The 27,406-nt window shown below is 42.9% G+C and overlaps 2 protein-coding genes across 13 annotated transcripts in view; one reads left to right on the top strand and one right to left on the bottom strand.

The window, feature by feature from the left end:
* Positions 1-24,011, bottom strand: part of NCOR1 (nuclear receptor corepressor 1) — a 57,134-nt gene extending 33,123 nt beyond the window's left edge. For 8 of the 12 annotated variants that reach the window (XR_013923076.1, XM_080356887.1, XM_080356896.1 and 5 more), the window contains exons 1-13: positions 23,897-24,006; positions 12,829-13,006; positions 11,049-11,182; positions 8,834-9,029; positions 7,324-7,506; positions 5,855-5,968; positions 4,598-4,654; positions 4,097-4,149; positions 2,843-2,909; positions 2,512-2,684; positions 2,162-2,252; positions 1,160-1,338; positions 643-697 (exon numbers count right to left, since the gene is read on the bottom strand). Coding sequence is in view for 11 of the 12 variants with exons in the window: in XM_080356887.1 (XP_080213013.1) it covers positions 643-697; positions 1,160-1,338; positions 2,162-2,252; positions 2,512-2,684; positions 2,843-2,909; positions 4,097-4,149; positions 4,598-4,654; positions 5,855-5,968; positions 7,324-7,506; positions 8,834-9,029; positions 11,049-11,182; positions 12,829-12,936 (1,410 nt within the window). In the remaining variant the exon portion in view is untranslated. Of the gene's footprint in view, positions 1-642; positions 698-1,159; positions 1,339-2,161; positions 2,253-2,511; positions 2,685-2,842; positions 2,910-4,096; positions 4,150-4,597; positions 4,655-5,854; positions 5,969-7,323; positions 7,507-8,833; positions 9,030-11,048; positions 11,183-12,828; positions 13,007-17,887; positions 18,029-18,866; positions 18,959-23,471; positions 23,526-23,896 lie in introns of those variants that run through there. The other 4 variants (XM_080356891.1, XM_080356892.1, XM_080356893.1 and 1 more) reach the window with 4 other exon arrangements.
* Positions 24,012-25,780: 1,769 nt separating this feature from the next.
* The window catches only part of PIGL (phosphatidylinositol glycan anchor biosynthesis class L), a 49,111-nt gene continuing 47,485 nt past the window's right edge, over positions 25,781-27,406 (top strand). The window contains exon 1 of the mRNA XM_080356994.1: positions 25,781-26,094. Within this exon, the coding sequence (XP_080213120.1) occupies positions 25,824-26,094 (271 nt within the window). The 5' untranslated portion in view covers positions 25,781-25,823. The remainder of the gene's footprint in view (positions 26,095-27,406) is intronic.

Here is a 27,406-nt window from a genome sequence, read left to right as displayed (position 1 = left end):
ACAAATATAATAACATAACTATGCATAAAATGACAGTGTTAAACGCAAGTCTCATGTATTTATAATATCCCTCAGCTTCTTCAGTCTGCATTTAATCTATACCAGACAATTTGCAAGTTTGAAAACTTGTATTTATCAACAGCTGTATGCATTAATGATACCATTGTTTTAACAAATCCTAATTCTCCATTACCTATTCTATCAGTTCTGTAAAATCAGTTCTAAAGACTAAAATCACTTCTAAAGACCAGTCCAGCCAGCAGTGGGATCCCGCTGGCTTGAAAAGTGGCAACAAGATTGCTGAGAGTTCGCACGGTGGCTCAGCAAAGCCAATGACGTCCTTATCTACAGAGTGAGGTAGTTGGACAGCTTATACCTCCTTCAAAAACAAATTAAGATCAAAACTAAAGCGTCATTTTATTTTATTGTTGGCAATAGTGTCATTACTCTAACTTTTATTAGCTGTTTGCATGCATTGACTGTGTTATGGATAAAGTATTATAAAAATTTTGTCAACGCAGTAACTTTTGTTGGACTTCGAATTTTTTTCCAGGAAGAGAAAATGATGCTGGGATGAATGACTTACATTTGGAAAGTTAGGGATCCCACCCTAGGCTCTACTTAGATTAAAAAAGGTCTTACCTTTCGTTCCAGGTAGGAAGCAATTAGACCAAAGTTCTTGGGATGTTGGACAAACCTTTTATAAATCAGAAATTATTTCAGTTTAACAACATAATTCGTTATCAAATAAGCAAAGCAATCTTCCAAACAATCTGTTCCATCAGCAAGCCTTTGATTTACACAACTGAAATTAGTCTAAAAGGCCCAGTTTCCCCGTTGTGCAAATTTAGAACTAAGGACTTAACATTAGCTATTTGCTGATAGAATGAGATCATATACCTACTCTCCATTTTTCACCTTATCATGGAATTGAAGTATTTTTAAAAGAATTTCTCATCTAGGCACTTTGAGCCACTCAGTGGAAAAATAAGTGATGTCTGAAACTTTTGCAAAGTTTCACTCATCCAACTAAGAACATTATCAAACATTATTGCACAAAAGCTTCAGCATTCCCAATTTAACTGATGTTTACTGTGGGGTTCAGTATTTAACTGTCATTTGCAATGTAACAGGAATAAAAGATAAGAAAGCCCATTACTTCTCCTTAAAAATCTCTTTCTCATGGTCGGTCCAGACATTCATGAACTGTCTGTCTTTATAAACTTTCATGGGATCTTCCATCAGACCATTCATATTAATAAACTTCACTCGTCTTTGTTCCGCATCAAACATCATGGGAGGAATGACAGAGAGCTGGCGCATTTGTTTTTCATTATTCTATGGGCAAAGAACAAAAGAAAAAGTAAAGAAAGCAAAAGTCGCTACTAATGTTTACAGTTCTTAAATTACATAACTCCTGAAAGCTCCACCACTATATACATTCACAGGTAAGAAGTGGACAAAAAGAACTCCTCATTGTCCTGCCTTCCTCTGGGGCCTCAGCGGTACGGGGCCCTGCTGAAATCCAGGGTTGCAATTCTGCTTGCTATCCTGCTCCTGCCACAGGAGATCCTGAACTCCACCATCTCATGGTCGCTGCAACCAAGGCAGCCCTCAACCTTTACCCCTTCAACCAGACCCTCCTTGTTAGTGAGGATGAGGTCCAGCAGGGCACCTCTTCTAGTCGGCTCCTCCACCCTTTGCATCAGAAAGTTCTTGTCAAGGCGCTGGAGGAACCTCCTAGACCGCGGCTGGCCGGCCGAGTAGTCCTTCCAACAGACATCAGGGAAGTTAAAATCCCTCACCACAACCAGGGCCTGTGACTGTGAGGCTGCTCTCAGCTCTCTGTAGAGTCCTCATCAACTTCCTCACCCTGATCTGGTGGCCTGTAATAGACACCCACAACAGTATCACCCTTGCCAGCCTGCCCCTTAACTTTCACCCATAGACTCTCAACTCACTCGAAGCAAAACCCTTAAAAGACAAGTATTTCTAAGACCTGCTTCAAGCCAAAGTTCACATACACACTCTCAATCCAGCCCCAAGGGCTTGCCTTATCAAAAAAAACCCAAACCCTGTTAAAAGAGACTTTTCACTGCCAGTAAAAGGTTATCAAGAGACTTGCTGTGCTCCTATAGCCAAGTACAGACAACAGCCTCACCTCCTGCTCAGAAAGTCCATCGATGATTTCCGAAATCTCATGTTCACTTCTAGCAATAGTTGCTGAAAGTCCAGCCCCTCTTTGGCCAACTCTAGAATTAGGGGAGAACAGAAGCAGTAAGCATAAAGTGGAAAACAGCTGTATTTTCAGATTTTGTATACAACAATGACAACCTTCACAATTGTTTAAAACACTGCTACCAGTCTCCCAAATTAGTTAGTTAGGGCAGTTCTTTCTGAAGTAGCGTCAGAGTACAAACTCTGTTCATGTATCGCCATTTCAAACAACTGCTCAGTTTAGTTAAGTCCCAAGCGATATTTTATAGGAATATTTCAAATCTATGGCAATACCTTTGGAATCGTTCTTGCTGTTCTCTTTGCTTCCGGATTTCTGGAAATTGTTTCTCATAGTACTCTCTTGTTTTGCTCTCCTTGGCTTTCCTGCGTGGATTATTTTCTATCCTGTCAACTTTTTTCTCCCATGCTTCCATCAGCTGATCGTAACGTTGACAGATTTTCTGTTCCTGTTAAATTCCAAAAGTAAAGCTTGAAGGAAACACAAATACCCTAAGTGATCCGTACACATACCATGGGATTTACATGACAAATTTGGGGATGTTAATCGAGGATCCAGACAGAAAATCAACCACATGCTCTTTTTACAAAAACACGGTAGTATTACCCGTTGTTTTCTTGCATGATTTCTTCTTTTAAAGAATAGTATTAGCTTCTTCCTCATCACCTGGTTTCTGGGAAACAAAATTGGGGGGAAAATAGTGAGCTGCATAGGAATCAAGCACTGATGAAACAATGATGTAACTGATACTGTATTGTATCAGAGAGAAGATTCTTGAAGATGGCTGGAATAAGCACCTGAGACACAAAAGCTCATTTCAAGCCAGGTGCTCTCTTTTGCCACAAGAGAAATAATATGCTAAAATGAGTAAAGCTGGCTTAAGGTATTGTGCTTCAGAAAACAAATAATCTCTGTAATTCAATTCAAGAGTTTCACAATATATTACTGTCCTGGTTTTGTTAAAAACAAGACCAGTTCTCTTTTAGTGATTTTTCTTTCAGCTAAGTTCTTCTAGGTGGCTGTACTTTTCTGAGTTTTAGCTGCATATTTTTCCTAGGATGCTGTACTCAGTGCTGATAAGAGACCAACAGAATGCTGAAGAAGCTCGTATTTAGCTTTTTTACTATGGTAGCTAAGAAAGACTGATAAGTCTTCCCACGTTCTGTTGTGAGAGCGGCGTGTTTGAGGAGGGGCGGATGGAACAGGTGACTAGAACTGACGAACGGAAGTATTCCATCCCATAATTGTCATACCCCCTATATAAGAGGGTGATCACGAGGGTCACGCTCTCCTAGACCATGGCCGGCATCTAGAGAGGACCCTGTCTGTCTGTCTGTCTGCCGTGATCCACAGGCCTCAGGCCCTGCATCCTGCACCCAGGTTTCGGTTTGCTGTGCAGTCCCGCCCATGACTTCCGGGGGCCTGCCCTGCAGCTGCTGGAGCCGCCAGCCCCGCATCCCCACTCTGCTGCTGAGGGACGCCAACTCCACATCCAGCACTTGAGATTGGTTTGGTATATTTTGTATATGTTCTCTATTTATTAGTAGCATTAGTAGAATCCTTTAAAACTCTCCAAATTTAAGTCTAAGTCTCTCTTCCTTTCCCCTTATCTTTCTTATAATCTTTTATCTTTAAGTTATGACAAAAAGTTACTGTTTCCCTCTGCCTTCAGTACATATAACTCACTTCTTGCTGGGCTGTTCTACAACAAAAAAATTGGAAAATTACATAGACTGGAAGCTTTTAAATATGTTTAAAGTGTACACATCCTATTTGGAAATCAAGGAAATAAAAATTTTAAGGGTTTTAGACTCAAATATTCACTCAAATGACACAAAGGCAAGATATTAAAGCACTTACGTTTTGATGTTTTCATGGTAGACTTTTGTGTCTGACGGTTGGTTGTAAAGTGGCTACAATTTTGGATTAGAAAGGTACATTTAGTACTTTTCAGTGCATGTAGTTCTAAAATTATATGCAATATATTTAACAATATTGTAATATTCTGCCAACTTTGCACTCAATCTGAGATGCAGGAATCTCAAGGGACTAGAAGATACTCAACACAAAGCACAGATTTCATTACTTAAAATTATATCATTATAACTACTTATGTATATAACAGTATTTCAATTTTTTTTGTATTTCAAACTGCTCTCTCAAAGAGATTCAAATCTATTTTAAAAAAATATGCAGCAAATCAGTTCATTCAAGCCTCAATTCACCAGTGTATTTAAACACACACTTATTTTATATATAAACATAGAACCACATCTGTCTACCACACCAGAGTTACCGACACCAAAGCAACACTGGCAAGATAGAAAATAGAATGAAAGGAAAACAAAGCCCACAACTTACCAGTTCAACTTTTGGACCAAGACCTTCAAAAATCTTGTGAGCTTCTTCTGCTTTTTTCTGCAAATAAGATTTTTTGCATAGGCTGAGTAAATAATCTGAAGTTCGTACCAAATGTATAGCTCAACTCTGTCCCCTATGCCAGCTGATAAACCCCTGTGTAATCCTTCTTAACCTACTTTTGCGGTGTTGCCTCAGCAAACGAGGAAACCTGCACTTGAACTGTGCGGTTACTATTCTGATCTCCACGTCTGGAAGGAGACATGGGCATAAAAGGGCGTAAAAGCAGAAACTGACCTCTGCAGTTCAAAAAGAACACACTTTTAATAACTAATATAGCAAATAATTATTAAGAGAAGAAAGGTGTCCAGTAAAACCAAGTATAGATAGCTTTGAAAAATGGAATTGAGACTAAAATTCTCCAATTGCAAAGGCTGGGAGTGCAAATCAATGCATACAGACACAAAGGAATACGTCAAATGTCCTTCCCTCGCACTGAGTGAAGACCTCAAAATAATTCTGACCCTAAAGGAGGCAGCACAGGACCAGCTAGTTTCCTTTCGCAAATACGTTTCAAGCCTGTAGCACCTTCCAAAGCCCTTTTTTCAACAGACAATCTATCTGAATTGACCCAACCTACTCGCTTGAATTTGTGTCTTTCCCCCCCAATAGTTGTATGTGCTTGCCCTACGACATCTGCAAAGAAAAATATAGAAGAAACTATTCCATAAAGCAGTTATTATTAGGAAGTGTTCTGCTGAATTCCAACCTCTTTCCATGTGATTTCAATCTTGATAAATTCTTTGGAACTTACAAGCTGTACAAAATAATTATATATCAAGGAAATATTATAGTGTTACCCTGGCAGAATGGTTTTTATGGTCTCAAAACATTTAAAACTGAACTCTAGTCCTATTACTTTAACCAAATTTTAGCCAACAGTAGTTGAATATTAAAAGTAATTATCCTAAACTGCATGGTTTGAAGATGAAAGCTGCCAAGCAGACTGGTCTCTTGTACCACTGCAGATGGAAAGATACCAATCAAGCGCAACGTACAAAAATGGATTAATATATCTTTAATAACGCTTTACAGAAGAAAGCAAGTATAGACATGTGCTATTTGTTTCAAGCCCCATCAATATCGCCATTCTCCAGTAGACGTAATCTCTGATATGAGAACTCAAACCAAGTGCTAAAAGGATTCACGAATGCACAAGGCTTGCCCAGCTACACTCAGTCAACTGAAAAGCGCGCTTACCCGATTTTCATCGTAAATAATTTGGACAATACTGCGGTGTTTCTGTTCCACTGGAGGAGGGGAGACAGGCCTCTCTGGCTCAGGAGGCTTAGCAGCTTCTTCTTCAAGTTGTTGCTAAGAGACGAAAGAAAAAGAAAATCAGCCATCCGCACCACGTTACCCTTACCAGTAATTAGTCACCAGAGATAAAACATGCATCTGATCAACAGTTAGCGCTGCCTGTTATTTCTCTTAACTGACAAGGAATGAACGAAATGGTTTTAATGCCAACAGGGACAGTAACAAGACTATTTTTTGTACTGTTGGTAAACAAAATTAACTGTTTACAGCCTTGTTTCAGCTTGATATTTAAAGCTACTGTCACATTATGAACTATCACTATTTAAACAAAAATAATGATTTTAGAGAACAGTTACACTAAACTTGCCTTCTCACACAGGAAGTAATCCACAGAGATATCTTTCTACATTGTAGATATTCAAGTCTCATTATTACTAATGCCTTGTTTCTTAAAAAGGAACAAAAGTCCTTCAGAGGACTCCACAGAGAACAAAATTCTAAACATACTTCACAGCAGAAATAAACCACTCCACATATATTTAAGTTCCAAGATTGTTACAATACTAAACAAGCAAAAAAACCCTGTATTATCTTCCCAGCTACTACACAGCTGTGATTTACTTTCACATCAAATAAATCTGATTCAGTGACATCTTCCTTGATCGTTTTAATTGTAAATATCCTTCGTCCATACCTGCCGCAAACATACAACAAAGAAATTCTGAGATCCATCCTGTCACAGCACTGGCCAGAATGTGCTATGTTGCTGTATAAGAATTCAAAATCTGATTTTTTTGCAGAATGCCGTAACAAACAGGCTCAATTATTGCAGGCAAAAGCAACTCTGTAATTTTTTAAAAGTCAAATCATAGTACAAACATGCACAAATGAACCTGCAGAGATGACAGGCAAAATACTTGCTGATTTTGTGGAAAATTGAACAAACGAAAAGATAAGCATCATTAACACACAGCCAGGTACTTAGTGACAGCCTTCTGAATACAGATGATCCAGGGACTTTTGTACAAGTTCTGGTTTTGGATACACCCACAAGGGATTCTCCCCTTGCACAGGCTGCATCCCCTCACCCAACAGTCATCTTTAAAGCTGAAATTACAGTCACAGCGCTCTTGTGTCACTAGTCTTATAACAGAAGTTTAAAATATAAAGTCATCTACTGTTGGTGTTCCTACAGGGCTTTCTCCTATTTTCAAAAATGTTTAAAACTACACGATGTCCAACTATTAAACATTCCAGCAAAATCATATACAGAACTTTCCTTTTTTAACTTGTTCATTTGGTTCAAGCAACCAAAAAATTCACCACTACCACATGAAGTTTGTCCACGCCTTTTTCACTGGCAGCTAACAAGATATATACGTATATATAACAGCATCTGCTCTGCTTACTTGCTTTTTCTTCAGTTTGAGGATTTGCTGTTCAACTTTCGCAATTTCACGATCTACACGGTCCATGCTCTGTATCAATTCTTCCTTTGACAGCTTTGAAGGTGAAGCATTTTGGTCCTCCCCACAAGGCTGACCAGAGATTGGAGAAGATGGTCCCTCATGCTTTCCTCCAAAAGCCGGGTCCTTTCATGGGGACAGGACGTGGGGGGAGATTGAGAGAAATCAGTCACATTGTTAACATTTTTAAGAATACGTCTTCATAAATGCAAACAATATCTTTCATTTTTAAAGGAAATGTTACTTAAGAGCAAATTCTCAATATTCTGCACATGTATTGATGAGGATATTCTTGAAGATAACCCTCATCAGCCTGACAAGGTACATCTGGAGCCAGCTGTGTTTAGAAACAGTAAGTTCTCTTGAACTTACCATGACTTACAAGAAGCGATGACTTAAGAGAAGACAGGTCATTTGCTCATTTGGCTCTGATTTTTTTGTCTTTTTTTCTTTTTCCTGTCTGTTTCCAAACAACATATTTCAACATGCTTCATGTTCTAACATAAGCTCTGTTGCACCTTATGTCCTCAGACCATCACGCTCCGCGACCACCTCGCTGTCAAACGCCAGCTCAGTAAAACGTCCCTCACCCAACCAATGGGACTGAAAGATGACATGTTTGAATGCCACTTCTCCTCAACATTATACCAGGCAGCATTTTTAAACTGAGACAGCAGATTTCTGTACATGCGACATGCAAGCATGTTGACAATGCACACCTTAGCTCAGTTTCTCCAGCCCCCTTTGATATTATCTTTGCTATGCAATAAAGCAAGTTATTAAGAAATCACATGCTATCATCATTTTACTTCACAGACAGTTTATTCACAGGACTGAAAAAATGGTAGAAAGAAGGTAAGACAAGTAATCAACTTTTTAAAAGACTGGTGCCTATTAGCTTTTGAATCCATATGGTGAAATTATGTTCCAAATTTAGCAACTTGAGCACGCACCTTCAGAAGTCACACCCACTATGCACCACCTTTCGGTGTACGAGTCTGTGCACTTGCATGAGTGCATGAGAGGAGGTATGAAATATTCATTTAAGAGACATTTGTCTGCTCTATACAAATTGCTCTCATCAATATTCAGTATCTACAATACAAAATATCCACACCAAACTAGACTGCCCTAGATTTACCCAAAATGAGACAGTGACATGTATAATTAAGTGTTAGGTAAATAAGCAGATTCATTTGAAATGCTTAAAAGGGAGAGGGGGTGGCAGGGAGTACTTTGACCATTCAGTACAAATATTCATTGAAGAAAAAAATGGACTTGCATGCATTTGCCAGCAGCTTTCAATTGAAAAGCAGAAATGACTCACTCACTGACTCAAGACCACAGTCTGTGATAACGTGCAGAAATAAACTTCTGGGACTAAAGAATGAACCTGAACAAAAAAAAATTACCTAACAGAAAAAAAAATAAATTATTGAGTCAATATCTTTACCTTCTTGATATCTGCAGACCTCAACCCTTCCTGCAGAGGATGTACTAACGGCAAGACAGCAGCTGCACTGACACGCTGAAAATGGGAATCGGAGACTTGTTCAAGACGTGGTCGCTTAGATTCCAGTGAATCATGATCTGTCTGAGATGGACCTGGATGAAATTGCTGCTCATATCCAGTTCTCCTTTCCTGTGGCCTAATATACAGAAGAGATAAGCTATTAACATACACACTTTCCATCCAAAAAAACCTACTTGGCATTCCTCAACCCTTTTCAAATATATAAGAGACGCAATTTAATGAAGCCCCATTGACCACGACTCTCTGGCTTCTTCCCTTCAGCCAGTTTGCAGTCCACCTCACTACCCAATCATCCAGACCATCTCCCTCAGTTTAGCTGTGAGGATGCTGTGGGAGACTGTGCCAAATGCCTTACTCAAGTCAAGGTAGATCACGTCCACTGCTCTGCCATCATCCATCCATCTTGTTATGTCCTCACAAAAGTCAATGAGGTTGGTCAAGCACAATTTCCCCTTGGTGAAGCCATGCTGACTGCCCCTAATGACCCTCTTATCCCTCATACGCCTTGAGATGGCACCAAGGAGAAGTCGTTCCATCAGTTTCCCAGGGATGGAGGTGAGGCTCACCGGTCTATAGTTACCCGGGTCCTCCTTCCTGCCCTTTTCGAAGACTGGAGTGACATTTGCTTTCCTCCAGTCCTCAGGCACCTCTCCCGGTTCCCAAGACTTGGCAAAGATGATGGAGAGCGGCCCAGCAATGACCTCAGCCAGCTCCCTCAGCACCCATGGGTGCATCCCATCCAGATCCATGGATTCACGGACGTCCAATGGATGTCCAAATTTACAATGCAAGGGGGAATTTACTTCTGCTATAAGCTGAAGTTTTGAGAACTCTATCAGTACTAAATCAGAATCTCACTGACATTTTGGTGACACAAGGTAAAGGCAATATCTAATCCCCAGATTTCACTATCAAGTTATTTCTGGGAATATTCTAATGAGATTTTAGGCTAGACCAGTATTTACATAACATTCATCACCAGTATTTGTTCAGAACCAGATACCCCAGTTATAGCCAAATAAACTGCTAGCAGTAATCCAGCAGATAAAGTCACTCCTAGTAGATATACTTACTAAGAGTCCAAGAAAAACAAGGTTGTTACAAACAATAACACTTGCTTGTGACTAGATATCAACATATAAATATGCTAAAGAATTGAGGTGCATACATCATATAGTAATCTCTCCTCTAAACAGAATCATATGCTTGCTAACTTACTACAATCCAGTTAATCTTATTCTTATCTGTAGTGGGTTCTTAATTGCTAAATTGGGTTTTGAAAGTACATCCAATACTTTTCAGGTACATAGTCAAATTAATGCTTAATACAGTCAGAAATCTTTCTTGAACCTATCAACCTCACAGTAATAGTAACGTACATCTGAACATCCATCAATATCCACGATGAAGTAACCTGGTTTACTGAGAAGTAAGCTGTTACCAATCTGAAACTAAATTACAGCACGTGGTTCACTGTAGTTGTCCGCTATCATTGTCCTCAGTTAACCCACTGGGCCCAGATCAGTTGCACCTATTTACACAGCGACAGCAGTGGTACACGAGACTGCCAAAAAGGGTATTTAGAACAAATGACATGAAGCTGTCAAGTGACTTGCCAAAGGCAGCATACGCTCCGATTCAGTCCTCTGTGCCCAGATAGTCCATTTTGTGCTATACTGCAGTGTTTTACAATTCTTACAACTCAAATATCCAATCACCTCTGCTGTTACGTCAATACCATCTGGTGAACAAGCAAGCTTAATCTAGGAAATATGACAGGTAATATTCACACTGTAACAACTCTTGCACTTGTTGCTTCTACTCGGCAAGATTAAATTATCCAAAGCTACAAACCTTATAAACTTTTAGCCTAAATAGCATCATAAAGTTTGGAATGTGCACTTGCTTCCTCAGAAGCTTAATGACGTTGTTAGGAGAGGAGTAGGAAAAGCGAACTAGATTGATACCTCCTGTCTGTGAAACAAATATGTTAGTTGAGCTAAAGGGTCTGAGGAGTTACACAACAGCTACAACACTGAAACTCAAAACCTTTTCTATCCAGAAACTAAAACCAACTTTACAGAAAGCACAGACTGAGTCTTGCGTTCACACGCTGCAAAACCAGCGCCCTCACCTGTCAGAGCCCGGGTGGAATTCGGAAAGCAAGGACGGTCTGCGCCGGAGCTGCTGCTGTTGCTGCTGCTGCAAGAGCTGGGTTGCCTGACTGACTTCCAGGTGAGACGAACGATAATCGGGAACCGCAAATTCCTAAATGAAACACACTTCTGATGTTAACAAGAACAAAGGTGCAGACGACAGGATCAAAAGCGTTTGGTGCCACGGAATGATCATTTCCAACATTATTAAATACAGACCAAGACCGTATTGAGAAAGCCTTATTTCAGCTCAAAAAACAAAGTGGCGGTTCTAATTTCAAATGAACTTTCGAGAGAATAAATACTTATGCTAAGAATTTCACCTAGTTTGTTAACTTCTAAGAAAACACAAATGAGTCAGCAGCACAAGAATAGCCTTTGGGGAAAAAAAAAATATCCTTTAAAAATCAATTTTGCAGATCCAACTACCAAGTAGTAAACTGAGAATATAACTCAGCAAGCCTGAGGCAATTTCTTCTGTCACCACCTCAAGACATTTTTATATCAGACACTATTAATTAGGACTAAAAGTCAGACAAGATGCATCTTCTCACTGATAAAAATTTATAATCAAAGCAAAATACAAGACGATTTATTTGTATATATGCATCTTCAATGAGTTGCTTTTAAAAATTACATGCAGCTGGCATTAACCGGAGAGGCTCTATGAGACACACAATAGGTTGTTACCCGTAAGATTCAGTTTTTACAAATTATCTAAAAATAAATACAGAGCAAGCCAAAAAGCTCCAATTCTTGAATTTCCTTTTGCAAACATGTAAGTAGAACAAAACATCTGAAGTGTCTGTAGCAGGAGAGTTACATTAAAACAGGGGAAACCAGAGCTGTTCTGACACCAACAGCTTAGTTCTCTGCAGCCTAACGTGCCACAGAGCTCAGGGTGGCAGAATAAATGCTTGGCAGAAATGACAAGCAGGAGGTTCTTAGAGCTCCATTCCCCTAATTCTGGCTAGCAGAAGGAAGCACTAATACAGTTGCTCCAGAAAATAAACATAAAATCAGAGTGTAACACAAACTTTTACACTTCCGATTCACATTCTCCACCTTGCACGCAGATTTTGTCGAGCACTGCATTTAGATAATCTGCCCCAATCCTCCTTCCATAGAAGGAGAGATGACTATGGGTTCACTTCTTATGCTCCAAGGCCTAAGAGATTAATTCCCCATAAAAATGTAGTACCTACAAATGCCCCAAAAGCCCAGTCTCTCAACAGATTTGTTACACCCAGAACACTGCATTCATATTAAATGTATACTGACTACTGACGGGTTATTTGCATAATAATAGGTAACACTGACAAGCAGTAGGGCAAAACCCTTAAAAAGCCAAAATTGCATTAAGCTGTAGTCAGCGATTCAAATAATTTCAGCTACAGCATTGCAGGAAGGCATCATTCAACAGGCCATTGCTTCCTTTCAAGGTCACACCTCAGAAGGAACCAAGATTATGCTTCCTAGAAACTGCACCACAGTCAGAGCCTCCAAGAGACAATACACTTGAACAAGCTGACCCATCAGCCTTAGCACAAGAGCCAAACTCCAAAGGCACAAACCAAATTGTCATACAGCTTTCCCCCGTCAGGTTTAACTGGGCATGTGTGTCTGCAACTCCGCTGTTTTCAAATGTGATCGACTTGGATTACATCAGTTCAATTAAAAAAAAAAAATACATCCATTTGGCACAGCAAACACCCAAATGATCCTGTCATTTGATTTGTAATCCTCCCGTGTCCTTACCTGCTGGTGTCGGGTGGAGGGGAAGGTGTACTGGACAGAGTGGGTAGCGTAACGACTCTGCTCTGTGCTGAACGCCCCTTGGTTAGGAGGGTAGCCTGAACTTGACATTATCAGAGAAGAAGTCTTCCCAGAGCTGTGAGATCAAGACCAGCAAGCAATCATGTTTCTAGGAAAGCGCCTAAAGGAAAAAAGATCACTGATAAGCACTGAAGTACCAGATGTACTCACAATACATTACAGCCATAGTCACCTAAGCAAAACAATCATTACCAGTAAAAGCTTTTTCCTGATGTATTTATTTAATAGGTTACTCTAGTCTGAAACACGTTAACAGGTCTTAAACGGGCGCAAAATGAGACATGTCAGCATTGTCTACACAAAGATTTGAGGATTATATTGTCGGAATACATCACATTACCAGTTACCAGTTGAATTAGGAGGATTTTAAAAGAAAAGTAGGTCACTTTACATAGATGATAAAGAGGTTATAACGGCCTATAGAGAGACTCTTTATTTACAGTAAATTTAGTTAGCACAACATAAAGTTCACTTTCATTTCTTCTACAGAGTTTTTGGATTCTATGAACTGTTTCTTACTTTCAGATTCAGGTAGTTTTAGGGCTGTTTTACTCAATGCCACCTACAGCTCATTAAACCACAGTGTATTAGTCAGGCCCTAAAATACTATTAGCGTCTAACCGCAGCTTACAGAAGCAGTTAGTTTAACGAGGCAGTCACAAAGGAAAACCAACACTATTGCAATTGACAGCGCAGGTTGTCTCAGATGGGATGCCAAAAACCGAATATACTCTGAAGCCTTAAAACAATCCTGCTTAGTTGACATGTGATGACTACTTTGCCTCTATTGTATTCTCCAGCTACAGATTAACAGTGAACACTGAAACACATACTGATCTGGGGAAGGGTTTGAATACTGAAAAAACCCTGCCAAGTTCCCTAAAAACGTCCAAGCAGCTGAGAAGTGGTGGATAGTTTCAGAAGACATTGATTAAACACTGCACCCATCAGTGCTTTGAGCAGGTAAATCACGGCTCTAACCAAAACAGCAGGACATACATATTTTTAAAATACAAGATATTTCTTTCTGATAGCTCAGAAGATGTAATCCTTGGAGCCTATGTATTAAATACAAATTCTATCAGACCTGCAGCAAATTCTCAGCCTCCGGTCCAGAGCAGAGCAGGCGTATCAGACCTTCAAATAAAGAACCTGTTGATCCCTGCCTCGATGGCTTCATTTCGAAGCACATTAATCTGCAGCCTTTCACAAACATCACATGTAAAGTTATATTTCTGAACTGTATTTTCCATTAACAATCAACAGACAAAATCAGCTCAGGAAAGGATCAGACACAGCAAGCTATACAAACAGATCTGAAAGTTTATCCACTATATTTTACCATTCCTGTTTGGTTTGGGGGTTTTTCTCCCAGCTCTCCATCAAACAAAGCAAGCTTTACATGTTGGACTATCAGAATAATGGGACAAATTTAGATTTACCTCTTAAACTTGAATTTCAGATACAAAAAACTAAAGAAAAAGACGTAGTTTCTCTTTCAAAGCAATACTACAGATCCCTAATTTTGTGCTTTATAGTACCTATATATCTATTATAGGACCTACAATTCATATCCAAGTGACAAGTTCTAACACAGAGTTCTTCACCATTAACATTTATTATACTTCATCATTCATACTGCATTCATTAGAGTTACATCTTTGCCAACTACGTGATGGTCTAATAGGTCTGAGTCACGTGCTTTCCCCTGAATCAAGAATCACTGTCAGAAAGCAGCAGTTTTAGCTAATGCACACTGTATTAGCTGCCAGCTATAGTACCTGAACACTCCAATGAGTCAGAGCCTTTCTGCTTAAGATTTCTCAATTACTTTCTTTTCCACCAGTTCATCCAGCCATTTTCTGAACTAGTGTAAAATCTCAGCATTCACAACTGCTTGTTGCAAGAACTTCTACAGTTTAGTGACACTTCGCATGAGAAACCGCCAGCTTTTGTGCACTCTGGACCTGCTGCCTTCCTTTGACGTCTCTAGTTTTGGCATTGGAACAGACCAAACATCTATTTCCTATTCATTTTTCCCCCTGTTGCATATGTGATTCTGCAGGCTTCTATCATATACCTTTATCTTTCCATGCTGAAGAATCCCAGTCTACTTGGCTGTTCCTTGTCAAACACCTCCAAACCTCCTCTAGTTCTGTGATACCCATCCTGAGGCACTGGGAGCCAGAAATGCACACTGGATTCTGGGAAAATATCTATAAACACTCACACAGAATCACAGAATGTTAGGAATTGGAAGGGACCTCAAGACATCATCTAGTCCAATCCCCCTGCCGGAGCAGGAACACTCCTCCTGTTCTTATTCTCTTTCCTGATGTGCTGACCTGTCAGGCAGATCTGAAGAATCTGAGGATGCAGAGGGGAGCAGGGGAGTAACCACTTGAAAATCACACATGAATATAGACCAACCGGGGCATGATTCAAGGTCCTTTCTAGTTTCTCTCTGTCAAGTTACATCTTCTCCTTATTTTCTCAATATTCAGCCAAACTCACAAGTTGATCATCAACCCAGGTGCTGAAAGATCGATCCACGCTTTGTGTGATGTTATAAAGGCCATTTCTCCATTCACAAGAACTTCAGTGTACAAATTGTTACGTTTCCCTGAGGACTCTTTGTCTTGAAATCTTCATTGAAAGAATCTTTCACAACAAGCAGCAATGAGAGGTGCTGAGTGCCTCTCCAGATTCTGTGCTAGATGTGGAAAGGGAGGTACAGTGCACAAGCATGAACATCCTCCATCCATGCAGCAATGTTAACTCAAATCCCTTATCTCATAACCTCCAAGTTTTACATAACAAATATGAAAACATTCAGTCTAACGGCTTTCCTGCTGAGAACTGCAAGTATGATCATGTTCGTAGTGCCATAATAATAATATTTTAAAAGTGAAACAAAGAAAAGCTGCCAACAGAAGGCAAGAGAAGCAGCATTAGAGGATATCGTTGTGTTCACTAAGAGAGGTGGGAAGTGAAGGAAGAAAATAAAAGACAAAAAAGAAGTTATCGATGGTGGGGGTGCATTCTTCTTCCTCGCTGGGGGAACTGACACAACAGCAGGAAGAGATAAGGGTAGCAACAGTAGAAGAAAATACATGGTTGCAGATTGGAAATAACAAGGTGAGGAGGGAACTAAAATATGGGCATTCTGCATATGATCTCATTTATTTCAAGACAAAACCAACACTGTAGTACAACGATGTATAAAATGACATTAAAGTGCAATATTCCGTCCCTCTAAACCTCTTGTTACAGACATTTATATGTGCCTGCACACTCTCCTAATTTAACTTCTCTATATACCCTGCAGAACCCATCTTATCTCTCAGGCTCCTATAGCAGGAGCTTATTTACACTTATTTCTGCCAACATTTGCCTGTAGAATTACCATTGATATTTTGCTCATCTTTCCCTGTCTTACTACCTTAATTCTGCAATTGTGGATATAAGTACTTGACTTCAACTCTTATTTCTCTGCAGGCAAACTTTCATCTAAAAGCATCTGCCTCTCTCTTCAGCATCTGCTCACATGTAGCCAGTGAACACAGATTATTCTTCCATCAATCTATTTCTTGGTCAGCTTCCTGCTGTAACCTCTGCAAGTTCCATATGTTCAGATTATGGTTAAATATGACGGTCTTTTTGCATAAATCTGTAATTGTGTGCGTAGACTCTAAACAAACTCATCCAGGCTTTCCTCACCACTGTATCCTTCCATTAGTCATGAAAGCTTCACCCAGCTCCACTCAGATCCAACCAGAATGCTTCTGTAAAGCTCCTCACTATTAACTCTCTGCTCTCTGATCCTTCCCCTGGTTTCCTCTGCCAGAACATAGGCTGCTCATCTTCATTTTCAGCACCCTTGACAAATTACAACACAAGGAATCAGCTTCCAACTGCTCAGTTAACGGCAGCAAGATTATATTTTTCACTCAAGTATCTTCATACCTTTTCATGTTATTCCGCAAATTTCAGAGGTTTCTAATATAAACATTTATAAAAACTGCTATAGACTTTGGAATCGTGACTTAAATGTCTCACAAAGATATTAGGCTGCGAATACTCTCATGCAGCTGCCAACCAGGCTGGCAAATTGTCTGTCTCACTGAATACTGACGATTAGAATGAGCAGCAAGAAGCATTTCTTGGTTTGTACTTCAGAACCTGCTCCGTTCTGCTGTAGTGTCCCACGTCACTGACAGTCCCAGACTCTGTGGTAAAACATATTATGCAATGGGGAAACCCAGCAGCGTTGAATGGATAATATTAAAAAATAATAATAATTACAGGAGAAGTAAGAGTAAAGAGTCAAGAAAGAAACTGTTAAGTCTGAAGATACTTAGCTGAGGAAAAACAGGGACAAGAGTAACAGTTTCAGGAACCGTGAAGAGATACTGGACCCTGTGGTATTTCGAGCTTCTCAGCCAAGGAAATGATTTAACAATGTTTATTTCTAAAGGTATTATGATATTTTTCTCTTCAGCCAGCTCAAACTACCGAACAAATCCAATTCAGACGTCCCCTTAAAAGCTACCGTTCACATTTACATTTGCCATATGTGGAGAATTTTGAATAAGTTACAAATGATTTAGAACTGGTTATTATAATGGCAACAGTCACAGCATAATTCCCGATTTGTTTTCTATGAGGCAATACTAATTTGGACAACATCACCTGATCTCCAGATCTCAAAATGCCTCAGAAGGAAGCAGAAGTACAGACCATCTTCAGCATACACATGGGAAAATGAGTTACAGAAAGGTTAAGAAATCTATCAAAAACTACCCAGGAAACAGGCAATGACTAAATCAGAAATAAGACTCGAGTCTTGCAGCACTTAAGCAGACAAAAGCTAGTGCTGCCTGAGCAAAGCAGTTCTTCACTCGGGAAAACACAGCAGGTTAAAAGCTGTGACTATTTTTAGCAGGGCAGTTCCCCAAACCCATCCAGGCTGTGACCTCACCAAGGGTAACGCCGGCTGAAGGGAAGCGGTCGAGGCCAGAAGGATGCGGAGTCACCTCCTCGCTGTCTGCGGAACCACAGCCTGGGATTCCCGTTCCCCTTCACCGATAAAACACCCGTCTCATGGGTAGACTCCGTTTCTCTTCACAGATATGAAACAAGCCAACATTTCCACATTTAGAGTCATTTTCATGCCATCTTGAAGTACTTAACCAACATTTCCTAATTAAATTTCACATCCTTCCGAGAATTTTCCTCGTTTTTGAGCAAAATAAGTGTGATATAAAGAGCGCAAAGAACTAGATTACAGTCATGTAAGGCTTAAACCGAGCTGGGGGATTTTGTTTTTAAATCAGCAGCCTCAGTAAATTAAGCTCTGAAGTAACTAACCTATGGCAGAACAAGGAAGGCTTTGCCTTATGCAGGGGATCCACAATGAATCACAAAATTGATTCAGGGATATTTATTCAAAGTTTACTCTGGTGGGAGTAAATGGGGCACAGTCCAGTTGGAGGCCTGGATCTAGTGCAGTGCCTCAGGGGTCAGTACTGGGGCTGGTATTATTCAATATATTCATCAACGATTTGGACGAGGGAATAAAGTGATCAGCGAGTTTGCTGATGACACCAAGCTGGGAGGAGTGGCTGACACGCCAGAGGCTGTGCTGCCATCCAGAGACCTGGACAGGCTGGAGAGCTGGGCAGGGAAAAATTTAATGAAATATAACAAGGGCAAGGGTAGAGTCTTGAATCTAGGTAGGAACAACCCCAGGTTCCAGTATCAGTTGGGGAATGACCTATTAGAGAGCAGTGTAGGGGAAAGGGACCTGGGGGTCCTGGTGGACAGCAGGATGACCATGAGCCAGCACTGGGCCCTTGTGGCCAGGAAGGCCAATGGTACCTGGAGTGGATTAGAAGGGGGGCGGTCAGTAGGTCAGAGAGGTTCTCCTGTCCCTCTACTCTGCCCTGGAGAGACCTCACCTGGAATATTGTGTCCAGTTGTGGCCCCTCAGTTCCAGCAGGACAGGGAACTGCTGGAGAGAGTCCAGCGCAGGGCAACAAAGATGCTGAAGGGAGTGGAGCATCTCCCGTGTCAGGAAAGGCTGAGGGAGCTGGGGCTCTGGAGCTGGAGGAGATTGAGGGGTGATCTCATTAATGTTTACAGATATATAAAGGGTGAGTGTCAGGAGGATGGAGCCAGGCTCTTCTCGGTGACAACCAACAGTAGGACAAGGGGTAATGGGTTCAAACTGGAACACAAGAGGTCCCACTTAAATTTGAGAAGGAACTTCTTCCCAGTGAGGGTGGCAGAGCCTGGAACAGGCTGCCCAGGGGGTTGTGGAGTCTCCTTCTCTGCAGACATTCCAACCCGCCTGAACACCTTCCTGTGTAACCTCATCTGGGTGTTCCTGCTCCATGGGGGGATTGCACTGGATGAGCTTTTGAGGTCCCTTCCAATCCCTGACATTCTGTGATTCTGTGAAACCACAACTATAAAGTGGGTTTCAGGATAAAGTCTCAGCCTCATCACCCTTCTCAGCTGACTGGGCTCAGATACAATCAAGTCTAGATTTTAGCCAAAAATACAATAAGGTTAAATATGACCTTTTTTTTTTTAACTGTACATAAGAGCAAAGCCCAAGTCTATTCAGATACTCCAAAGGAAATGCACCAGGGCCTTCTGGAAACAGAGTTTATTGTTACTACATTTATGATTGAGATGTTCTATTTCACAAGGAATGCAACAATATATAAAAATATAACTCCTAATTGAGGTTCATGGAACAGCCTCTAGATCACAGAAAAAGGCAAAGAGTGGAAGAGATCTTGAACTACAAACAGTGTAAGTAAACATTTATATATGTGAGAAAAACAACAACAAAAATCAACAAAACAAAACAAAACACAGGATGTCAAGGTTTCAGATATACCTAAGTCTGACCTTTGAGATCATAGTGAAACATCAGCAACCATAGAAATATTTATTAATAAGAGTTTTGGGAATAACGTTCCAAGAAACCTAAACCATGAAATGACACTGATTATATGTGAAAATTCCCACTTTCCAGACACCCCTTCTCTGTCAACACAGCATTTCACACAGCAGAAAAACAGGAACAAGAGTTGAAGAATATGAACCTGAGACAAAATTCTACAGTGGCTAACAAAGCATATACATTTCTTTTTGCTTAAACTAATTCCTCTTCTTTTTTTTCCCAAAACTGCTACTAATAAGGCAAAGAGCACAGCTGAACAGTAATAATATACCTGTTTGCTGAACAGCCCTTGAACTTGTAATGAACTTACATGGGCTTCACTTTCTAACACTGACAAACAGGACAGGAATCAATGGGTTTCCTAGTTAATTTATATTCATGTTTGTTAGACATCTTCCTTGAAACGTGAATGTATTTTAATCCATTTAGGAGAGCATATGCTTTTCAATTCAGCCTTGAGTTCTACCCAGGAACCCACCAGTAATGGCCCGGCAGATGTTTCAGGTGCAGCCAGGGAACGGGAGTTGGGCTGTTTGCAGCTCTCCATGGGACTGCCACTTCACCAAGACTACAGAGAATTACCCAAATGCACTTTCCCTGCAGCACAGCATACAGCGCAACTGAACGTATGGCACAAGAGAAGGTATTAAAAGAGACATCATCCTACTTTAACCATATTTTACCTCATCTTTTTTCATTTATAGGGAAAGCCCTTGCCATCTTTGTGAATATGTTTTCATTTTCAGTTTTACCCAAGACTACTCACTCAACATGCACCAAATGTGTAAGTCCTGTTCCACAGTTTGCCCAGGCAATCTGTCTGCACAAAAATTTCATTTCTGATTTTTTTACTGCTGAGATTTACCGACAATAGGATTTTTCAGAGATGGTTGGCGCATCTCTGTACCAATACAGCATCTTAATTTTGCAATACCCTCTGTTATCATAAGTAGGTGAAGTCACTGACTTCAAAACCACACAGACCAACATCCTCCTTAAGCCTGAAGAAAAAACCTGCATATCAAATAAGCCTGGGAGTGGCAACATCACAGGCGTGGTTTAGATGTGAAGCTATTCAAGGACACAGAAATCTCTGTCAGGATGCCGGGAGGAAACATAGCTCCAAGGTAAGACTGAGCTTTCTGCGTGCACATCAACTCACCCAACTTCAGCCCCAGTAGGCCCAGACTGCGGGAGTTATTTAACAGATGGAGGATAAACACTGAACAAGCACAGAAGAGGAAGGGAACATCTCAAAACATCATTAGTAGAGGGAGAAACACTGAAGGAGAAACTAAAATGGAAGATAAAATCAGCAAGTTCCTGGCTATTTGCATAATTTAGAAACAGCACAAAGTAAATATTTACAGGCAGCAGTCCAGCATAGGTCAGAATTTTTATCTGGAACATTTGCAGAGGGACAAGGTAACAGTATAGTTAATAGTTTGCCATTTGAAACACTGATTCAAATTTGACCAAAGAACATAAATGACTTGAAGAGTTCAAGACTGGCATCCAGGAAACGATTGTTTGCATTATGAAACCACTGTCTGGTTATTAGTCTGTTCTCAAGACTGTGCCGTGTTGCAGTGCACCTGCATGAAGCACAGATCCCTTCCAGCTCTAACAATTCTTAAAATCTTCAATTTAAGTAGCTACACACACCACAATTCCATAAACTATTTTTGATCATGCAAGAAAACCTTCTTTAAAAACATATTCCAGGCAAGCATAAAAGAAGAGGAATAAAACATTTCAGCAAAACTTTGGCTGAGAGCTTTGAAAGAATATGTTAAATGCCAACATTAAGAACATAATACAAAAAGAAATTCTCTGATACAGGAGACCTTTTCAGTTACTTTCATGAGATTAACAGTAATCAAAGCAGAATCAGCTTCCCATCCCTGTAATCATCTCTCACTCTTGCTGTAACTGAAAAATGAAATAACTTAGAAGATGCAGTTAGAGAAGCACAAGAACTGTGGAAAGGGACTAGAGGGGGAAACTGAAAGGAAGCTTTAGTGTCTGTCCCTACTTCTATCACAGTTTTTGAGAGAGCTTTCTAGATCCCTTTAGATCACAATGAAAAACATGCACGCCCCAAAAGAGCAACTAGAATGAGTGGTTGTAGGAGATAAAGTGTATTTAAAACAAATCATCAGCAGCACAGTGTGGAAAAGTAAATATACTCCAATTTTGTACATGTAATTTGAATCTGGAGAGTTACTTTTAATTGATTCATACAATAACTAACAAGCTAGAGACAAGTAACACTTGTGGAAGGAAACACTTGTAATATCCTCTCCACACGCTAAAAGACGCACGTTATAACTCTTAAAAAGAAGATTCCAAAATGCTGCTCTTTCCCATGTTTCAGTAACAAGTTTAGGTATTCTAGTGACCAATATCAAACAGTACATTTCAAACAGGCAAATTATGCTGCATGTAAGGCACAACAGAACTTTTTTTCCTGAGCAGCCTATACTGTATCACATAGAAAAGCGACGTCAAGAAAAAAATTAACTATGCTTTCGCAAAAAGGGTCACTGTAGTTGGCTTGTTTCCTCTGAACTTTTGAATCCTCGGGATAAGCACGAAGGTCTTTCATCCCTCAATACGAGACACTAGATTGCAGCTAACAAGAAATCCACTTCAAATATTACATACTTCCTTTCCAAATGTCAAGGTTGTTTAGTTAATCAGGAATAACAACATTCTGCAGTTCCAGGGCAAAACTGTAACAGATCTGCAGGGTCCTTACCTGCAGTGACACAACACTATGTGTCCACTTACGGAGGCACTTAAGCTGTGCCCATGGCCATCCTACTTACCACAATAATAACGTTTTTTATAATAGCACTATTTTTTTTCCTCTCAAATCATACTGCCTTGTATAAAAATCCCTACCCAAGCTGTAGCAGTTCATAACTAAAGGGCTATACCTAAAAATACTGCATACTACAAGAATGCTGCCACAAACCCACATATTTAGAACTAGACATCCCCTTTTCATAGTAATAGGTTGTCCTTTTATTATTATTAGGTTACAACAATATTTACAGTCATGAAAAGGCAAAACATTCGTTAAGACCCTATCTGTGAAACAAGAAACAGGTTTTGGACAATAGATTGCTCAGACTACCTACTTACTTACTTGAGCCTGTCTACCAGTACACACGTCCATCTAGAATCTTGTCTAACTGCAACCGACCTGATATCCACAGGTTTGGGTTTTTTTTAAATACAGAAAAACCACCAAGTACAAAATTCTTCACCATCAAATCAGAATAATTCTAGGAAAAAAAAGCCACTTCCACTCTGCCCTTCAGCAGCTCAGAGATGACAGAAGCTGGGGATGTTTACAGGTCCTATATGAATAATTCAGCGTCAGCATCAGCAGCAACTCCCCAGCACTGACAGCCCCCCCGTGGGGCCCGGGCTGTGCTGCACCCCAACCCCAGCGCGACACCAACAAATGCTCAGCAACACACCCACTCGAGCGCCCAAGGGGCCACTTTTGAAGAACTGGCCCTTCTTTAAAAATTTTTAATATATATATATGTATTTTTTAACTTGCACTTCTACCTACCTACAGCACGGGGATGAACACCCAACGCAACGGTGCTCTGGGATTCCTCCAAAAACCTCCCCGCAAGGGGCATTTCTCCCGCCCCCCGCCGTCCCTCGCCCCCTCAGGACCTTCCCACACACAAACCGCGTAAATGGAGAAAAAACCCCGCAGGCAACCGGGCATCCCCCGCCCCAGCCCACACCTGATCCGCCCACCTCCCTCATCCCAGGGGGCTTCCCCAAGGGCCCCCCCCCCCCCCGACTCCAGCGCCCTCCCCCCGGGGACGATAGCGGCTCTCTCCCCGGTGAGGAGGGAGGAGGAAGGGATGGCTGGGGCCCCCGCCTCTTCCCCCTCCTCCTCCTCACAGCGGAGGCGCTAGGCCCCGCTGTCCCCCCGAGCCGCGCCGCCCCCCCGCGCCGCCCCGCCGGGCCCCCTGCCCTTACCGACGGCGCGGCGCTGGGGCGGCCCGGGCGGCAGGTTCTGGCGGGGCTAGACGGTCGCGGCGTCTCACCTCAACCTCAGCGCCACCGCCACCGCCATCTTGCCTCCCCTCCCCCGGCTCGGTGGGCTCCGCCCCCTCCCGCCAGGTCCTGGCAGTTACCGAAAAAACAGCGATGCCGCGGTTCGGTGGTTTCTACCGGTCCCCACGGCTCGCCCCTTCCCCCCGCCATGCCGGGGTGAAACGTTGCTCGGGCAGCACCCGCTCGTAAGAAGCCCCGGACAGGCTTGGCGGTGTGAGGGCGGTTGTTATGCTCCTTCCAGGACCCGCTGGCCGGTGCGGCGGGGAAGGGTTCCCTCCCCCTCCCCGCTGAGGGGGCTCGCGGCGGGAGGGGGGGCGGCCGCCATGAGGCGAGCGGGTCCCGGCAGCACCGGCCGCGGCTGCTGAGGGACCTGGCGGCTCTCCCGGCGATGTTCCTCACCGGAGGAGCGGGAGTTGCAGCGCCTCGCTCTCCTTCACCGCATTACGGGCAAATCGATATAAATTTATAAGAACTGATAACGGGGCGCGGGGAGGGGGCACCGCGGAGCCCCCGTGCCCGTGAATGGGGCCCCTGGAGCCGCGGGCACCTCAGAGCGGGAACCCGGCCCCGCCGAGCCCGTCCCGCCCCCCGGGCTGCGGCCCTGTCAGCCCCGCGCTGTCACTGCGGTGCCTCTGGCGACCAGCGACTGCTGAAAAATGTGAGGTTTAAATTAATCTCGAATGTTTTTTTAATCCCCCCTCCCCCGAACGAGGGGTATCTCAATTGGTCCCTGCTTTTTCAATAAGGTATTTCGAATCTGTGTGGCGTTTTACCCGCAAAAATGTAGTTCTGTGTGTGCTAAGATGATGAATCCCTTATCAGGTTTACTGTGGAAAAAAAAAATACCATTAGACAGAATTGAATTACCTCATTGTTGATACAACTGACATTAAATACTGGAAGTCATATCCCACATTTGCGGGTTGTGTCCACACAATTATTTATTCAGAGTCATAAAGCAGGGGCTCACCCTGGGGCAAACAGCATTACTTGTAACTCATGTATTGTTACTACAGGGGCTGAGTGGAGTTACATGGCACTCTGTGAAGTGCCACATGAAGGTGACATGACATCTCCAGGCCGAAGTGTTTGCAGTGTTTAATCCCAACACATGCCTGTGGCTGCCTCCATTCACTGGGAAGTGTCCAAATAAAAAGTCTGTGCAGGCAAGTCAGGCTCACATTTTGTGAGGCCTTTGCTGCTCTTCAGATACTGAATTCCTCTGAATTCTCTTCTCTTAAACCTACCCAGCTATCATACTCCACCATTGCTGACAATACATTTGTCTCCCATATTGCCTGTTCATCTTGAAAAGCAGTTTCTAAGCCATTGTGTATCCAATTGCCTTTTAATGTTTATTTTACTACTTCCTGCCTGCTTTTGCTCTGCAACCTTCTCCAGAGGTTGACTTCACTGCGAAGACACAAACGTTTGGGTTGTTTTTTTTCCCGTTGCAGCCACACGAAGGACACCCAGCAGACAGCACAACGTGACTGAAGAGAAGCTCCTCTTGCCCCACTTCGGGGTTTCCCTGAACCCGCGGCTCTTCCACAGCGGTGCAGCGCAAAGATCAAAGGTACAGCACGCTGAAAAGCTCAGCTTTTGTCACTATTAGTTATTATTTAACGCACGAGCAGGGTCACCGGCCTCCCCGCGGGAACCGCCCCCGCTCACACCCTCCCGGGCAGCCCTGGAGCAGCGGAGCCGGGGCACGTTTCCGCAACAGCGGCCGAGCGGCCCCGCCCCGGGGCGGGGCAGAGAGGGGAGGGGATGGGTGGGTTGGGCCCTTTCATGCCCCGGAACCTTCCCGCCGCCTCCCGCGTTTCCTGCCGGAGCGGCACCGGTCGCCATGGCAGCGGGGCCGTGGTGCTGGGGGCCGGCGGCGCTGCTGCTGCTGCTCCTCGCGCCGCTGCTCGCGCTGCTGCTCGGCGGCGCGCGCCGCCGTTACGCGGCTGCCGGGGCTCGCGCGTCCCTGAGGGGAACGGCGGCGGCGCGGGCGGGCGGCGTGCGCGCACTGCTAGTGACGGCGCACCCTGATGACGAAGCCATGTTCTTCGCCCCCACGGTGCTCGGCCTGGGCAGGGCCGGTGCCCGCCCCGCGGTGCTGTGCTGCTCCGCAGGTGAGGGGGGACGCGCCGGGAACGGCGGGACACCCGCCGCCGAGGTGCCGCCGCCGCCCCGAGAGGCCGCGCTCCCCGCCCGTGACGTCATGGGAGGGCCGCCATGATGCCTTCCCGCGCTGTGACGTAAACCCGTGGCTGTGACGACAGCAGCGGTTGTACCGTGGGGCGACCCCGCGTGTGAGGTTACCGTGGTGCCACACGTGATGTCATCGGTGTCCTGAACCTTCAGGCCTGCGCGGCCATGGTGGCAATTGCTCCACTGGGAGACACAGCGGTGGAGGTGCCGTCCCAGCCGCCCGCGGTTCCGTGTCACCGCTCTGTCCTTCCACCCCGCGCTCCCCGCACAGCTGTGGCGCAGGGGCAGCTTTGGTCAGAACGTGCCTTTCTGCAGAGTGTGAGCAGCTGTGATCAGCAGCAAAATCTGCCTCTGTGCCTGGACCTTGCCCTGAGGTTTCACCATCCAATCTCATGCTGCGGCACTGAGGTACTTTCCAACTGTGCGGAAGCGTCGGGAAGTTGTAACAAGGCGCTGTTTAGCGCAGCCTTTTGGCATCTCCATCTAAGTCTGTGGTCTTGCAGAGGGCTTGCTTGGATGGTTCACTTTTAATGTCACATTTGCTGTAAGACGTTTAAAAATAACAATTCAGTCGTGGAAAAATAGGCCCAAAGGGAACCCCAGGTCATGTTCTCTCTCAGGCGACCTGCAGGCAGCATCTCTGTGTTTACTGTAGACAAATGTCGGGGTTCTTCCACCTCAGTCCATGGCAGTGCTGCATTAGCTTTTCTTCACTTTTCCCTGAATCATTGGTGTAACTTAAGCTTGTTTATTTTTCATATCTGCCATGAGCATAGAAAATGAGAGTATCTTTTTGTAGGAGCCTCTTACATATTTTACAACTGTTATCTGCCTCTTCTGTCTTATCTTCTGCAGGCTAAACAACCCTATTGCTTGCAATCTTTCCTCATCTTTTCTAAACCTCTGATCATTCTCATCACTCTCCTTTGGACTCTCCCAGTTGGTTCACATCTTTTTTGAAGTGCAGTGATCAAAAACTGGAAGAACTTCTCCTGAGGCCTTTCTGGGGCTGCGGAGAATGGAAAGATTCTCACAGGCTCCACTGTTTCCCAGGACGAGAATTTCTCACAGCACATGACGCTCTTGTCGTATGTTCTTCTTGTGACCTACTAAAGCTCCAGGTTTTTTTTCTGAAGAACTGATACCTAATCAGTTAATAGATTGGTCATTTTTTTGTGCATAGGAAACAACCTAATTTTAATTGATCTTTCAGACCATACTGCTATACCAGAA

This window comes from Nesoenas mayeri, assembly GCF_963082525.1.
Source record: "Nesoenas mayeri genome assembly, chromosome: 20".
In the NCBI taxonomy this organism is placed as follows: Eukaryota; Metazoa; Chordata; class Aves; order Columbiformes; family Columbidae; genus Nesoenas; species Nesoenas mayeri.
This window is presented reverse-complemented; position numbering and strand designations above follow the sequence as displayed.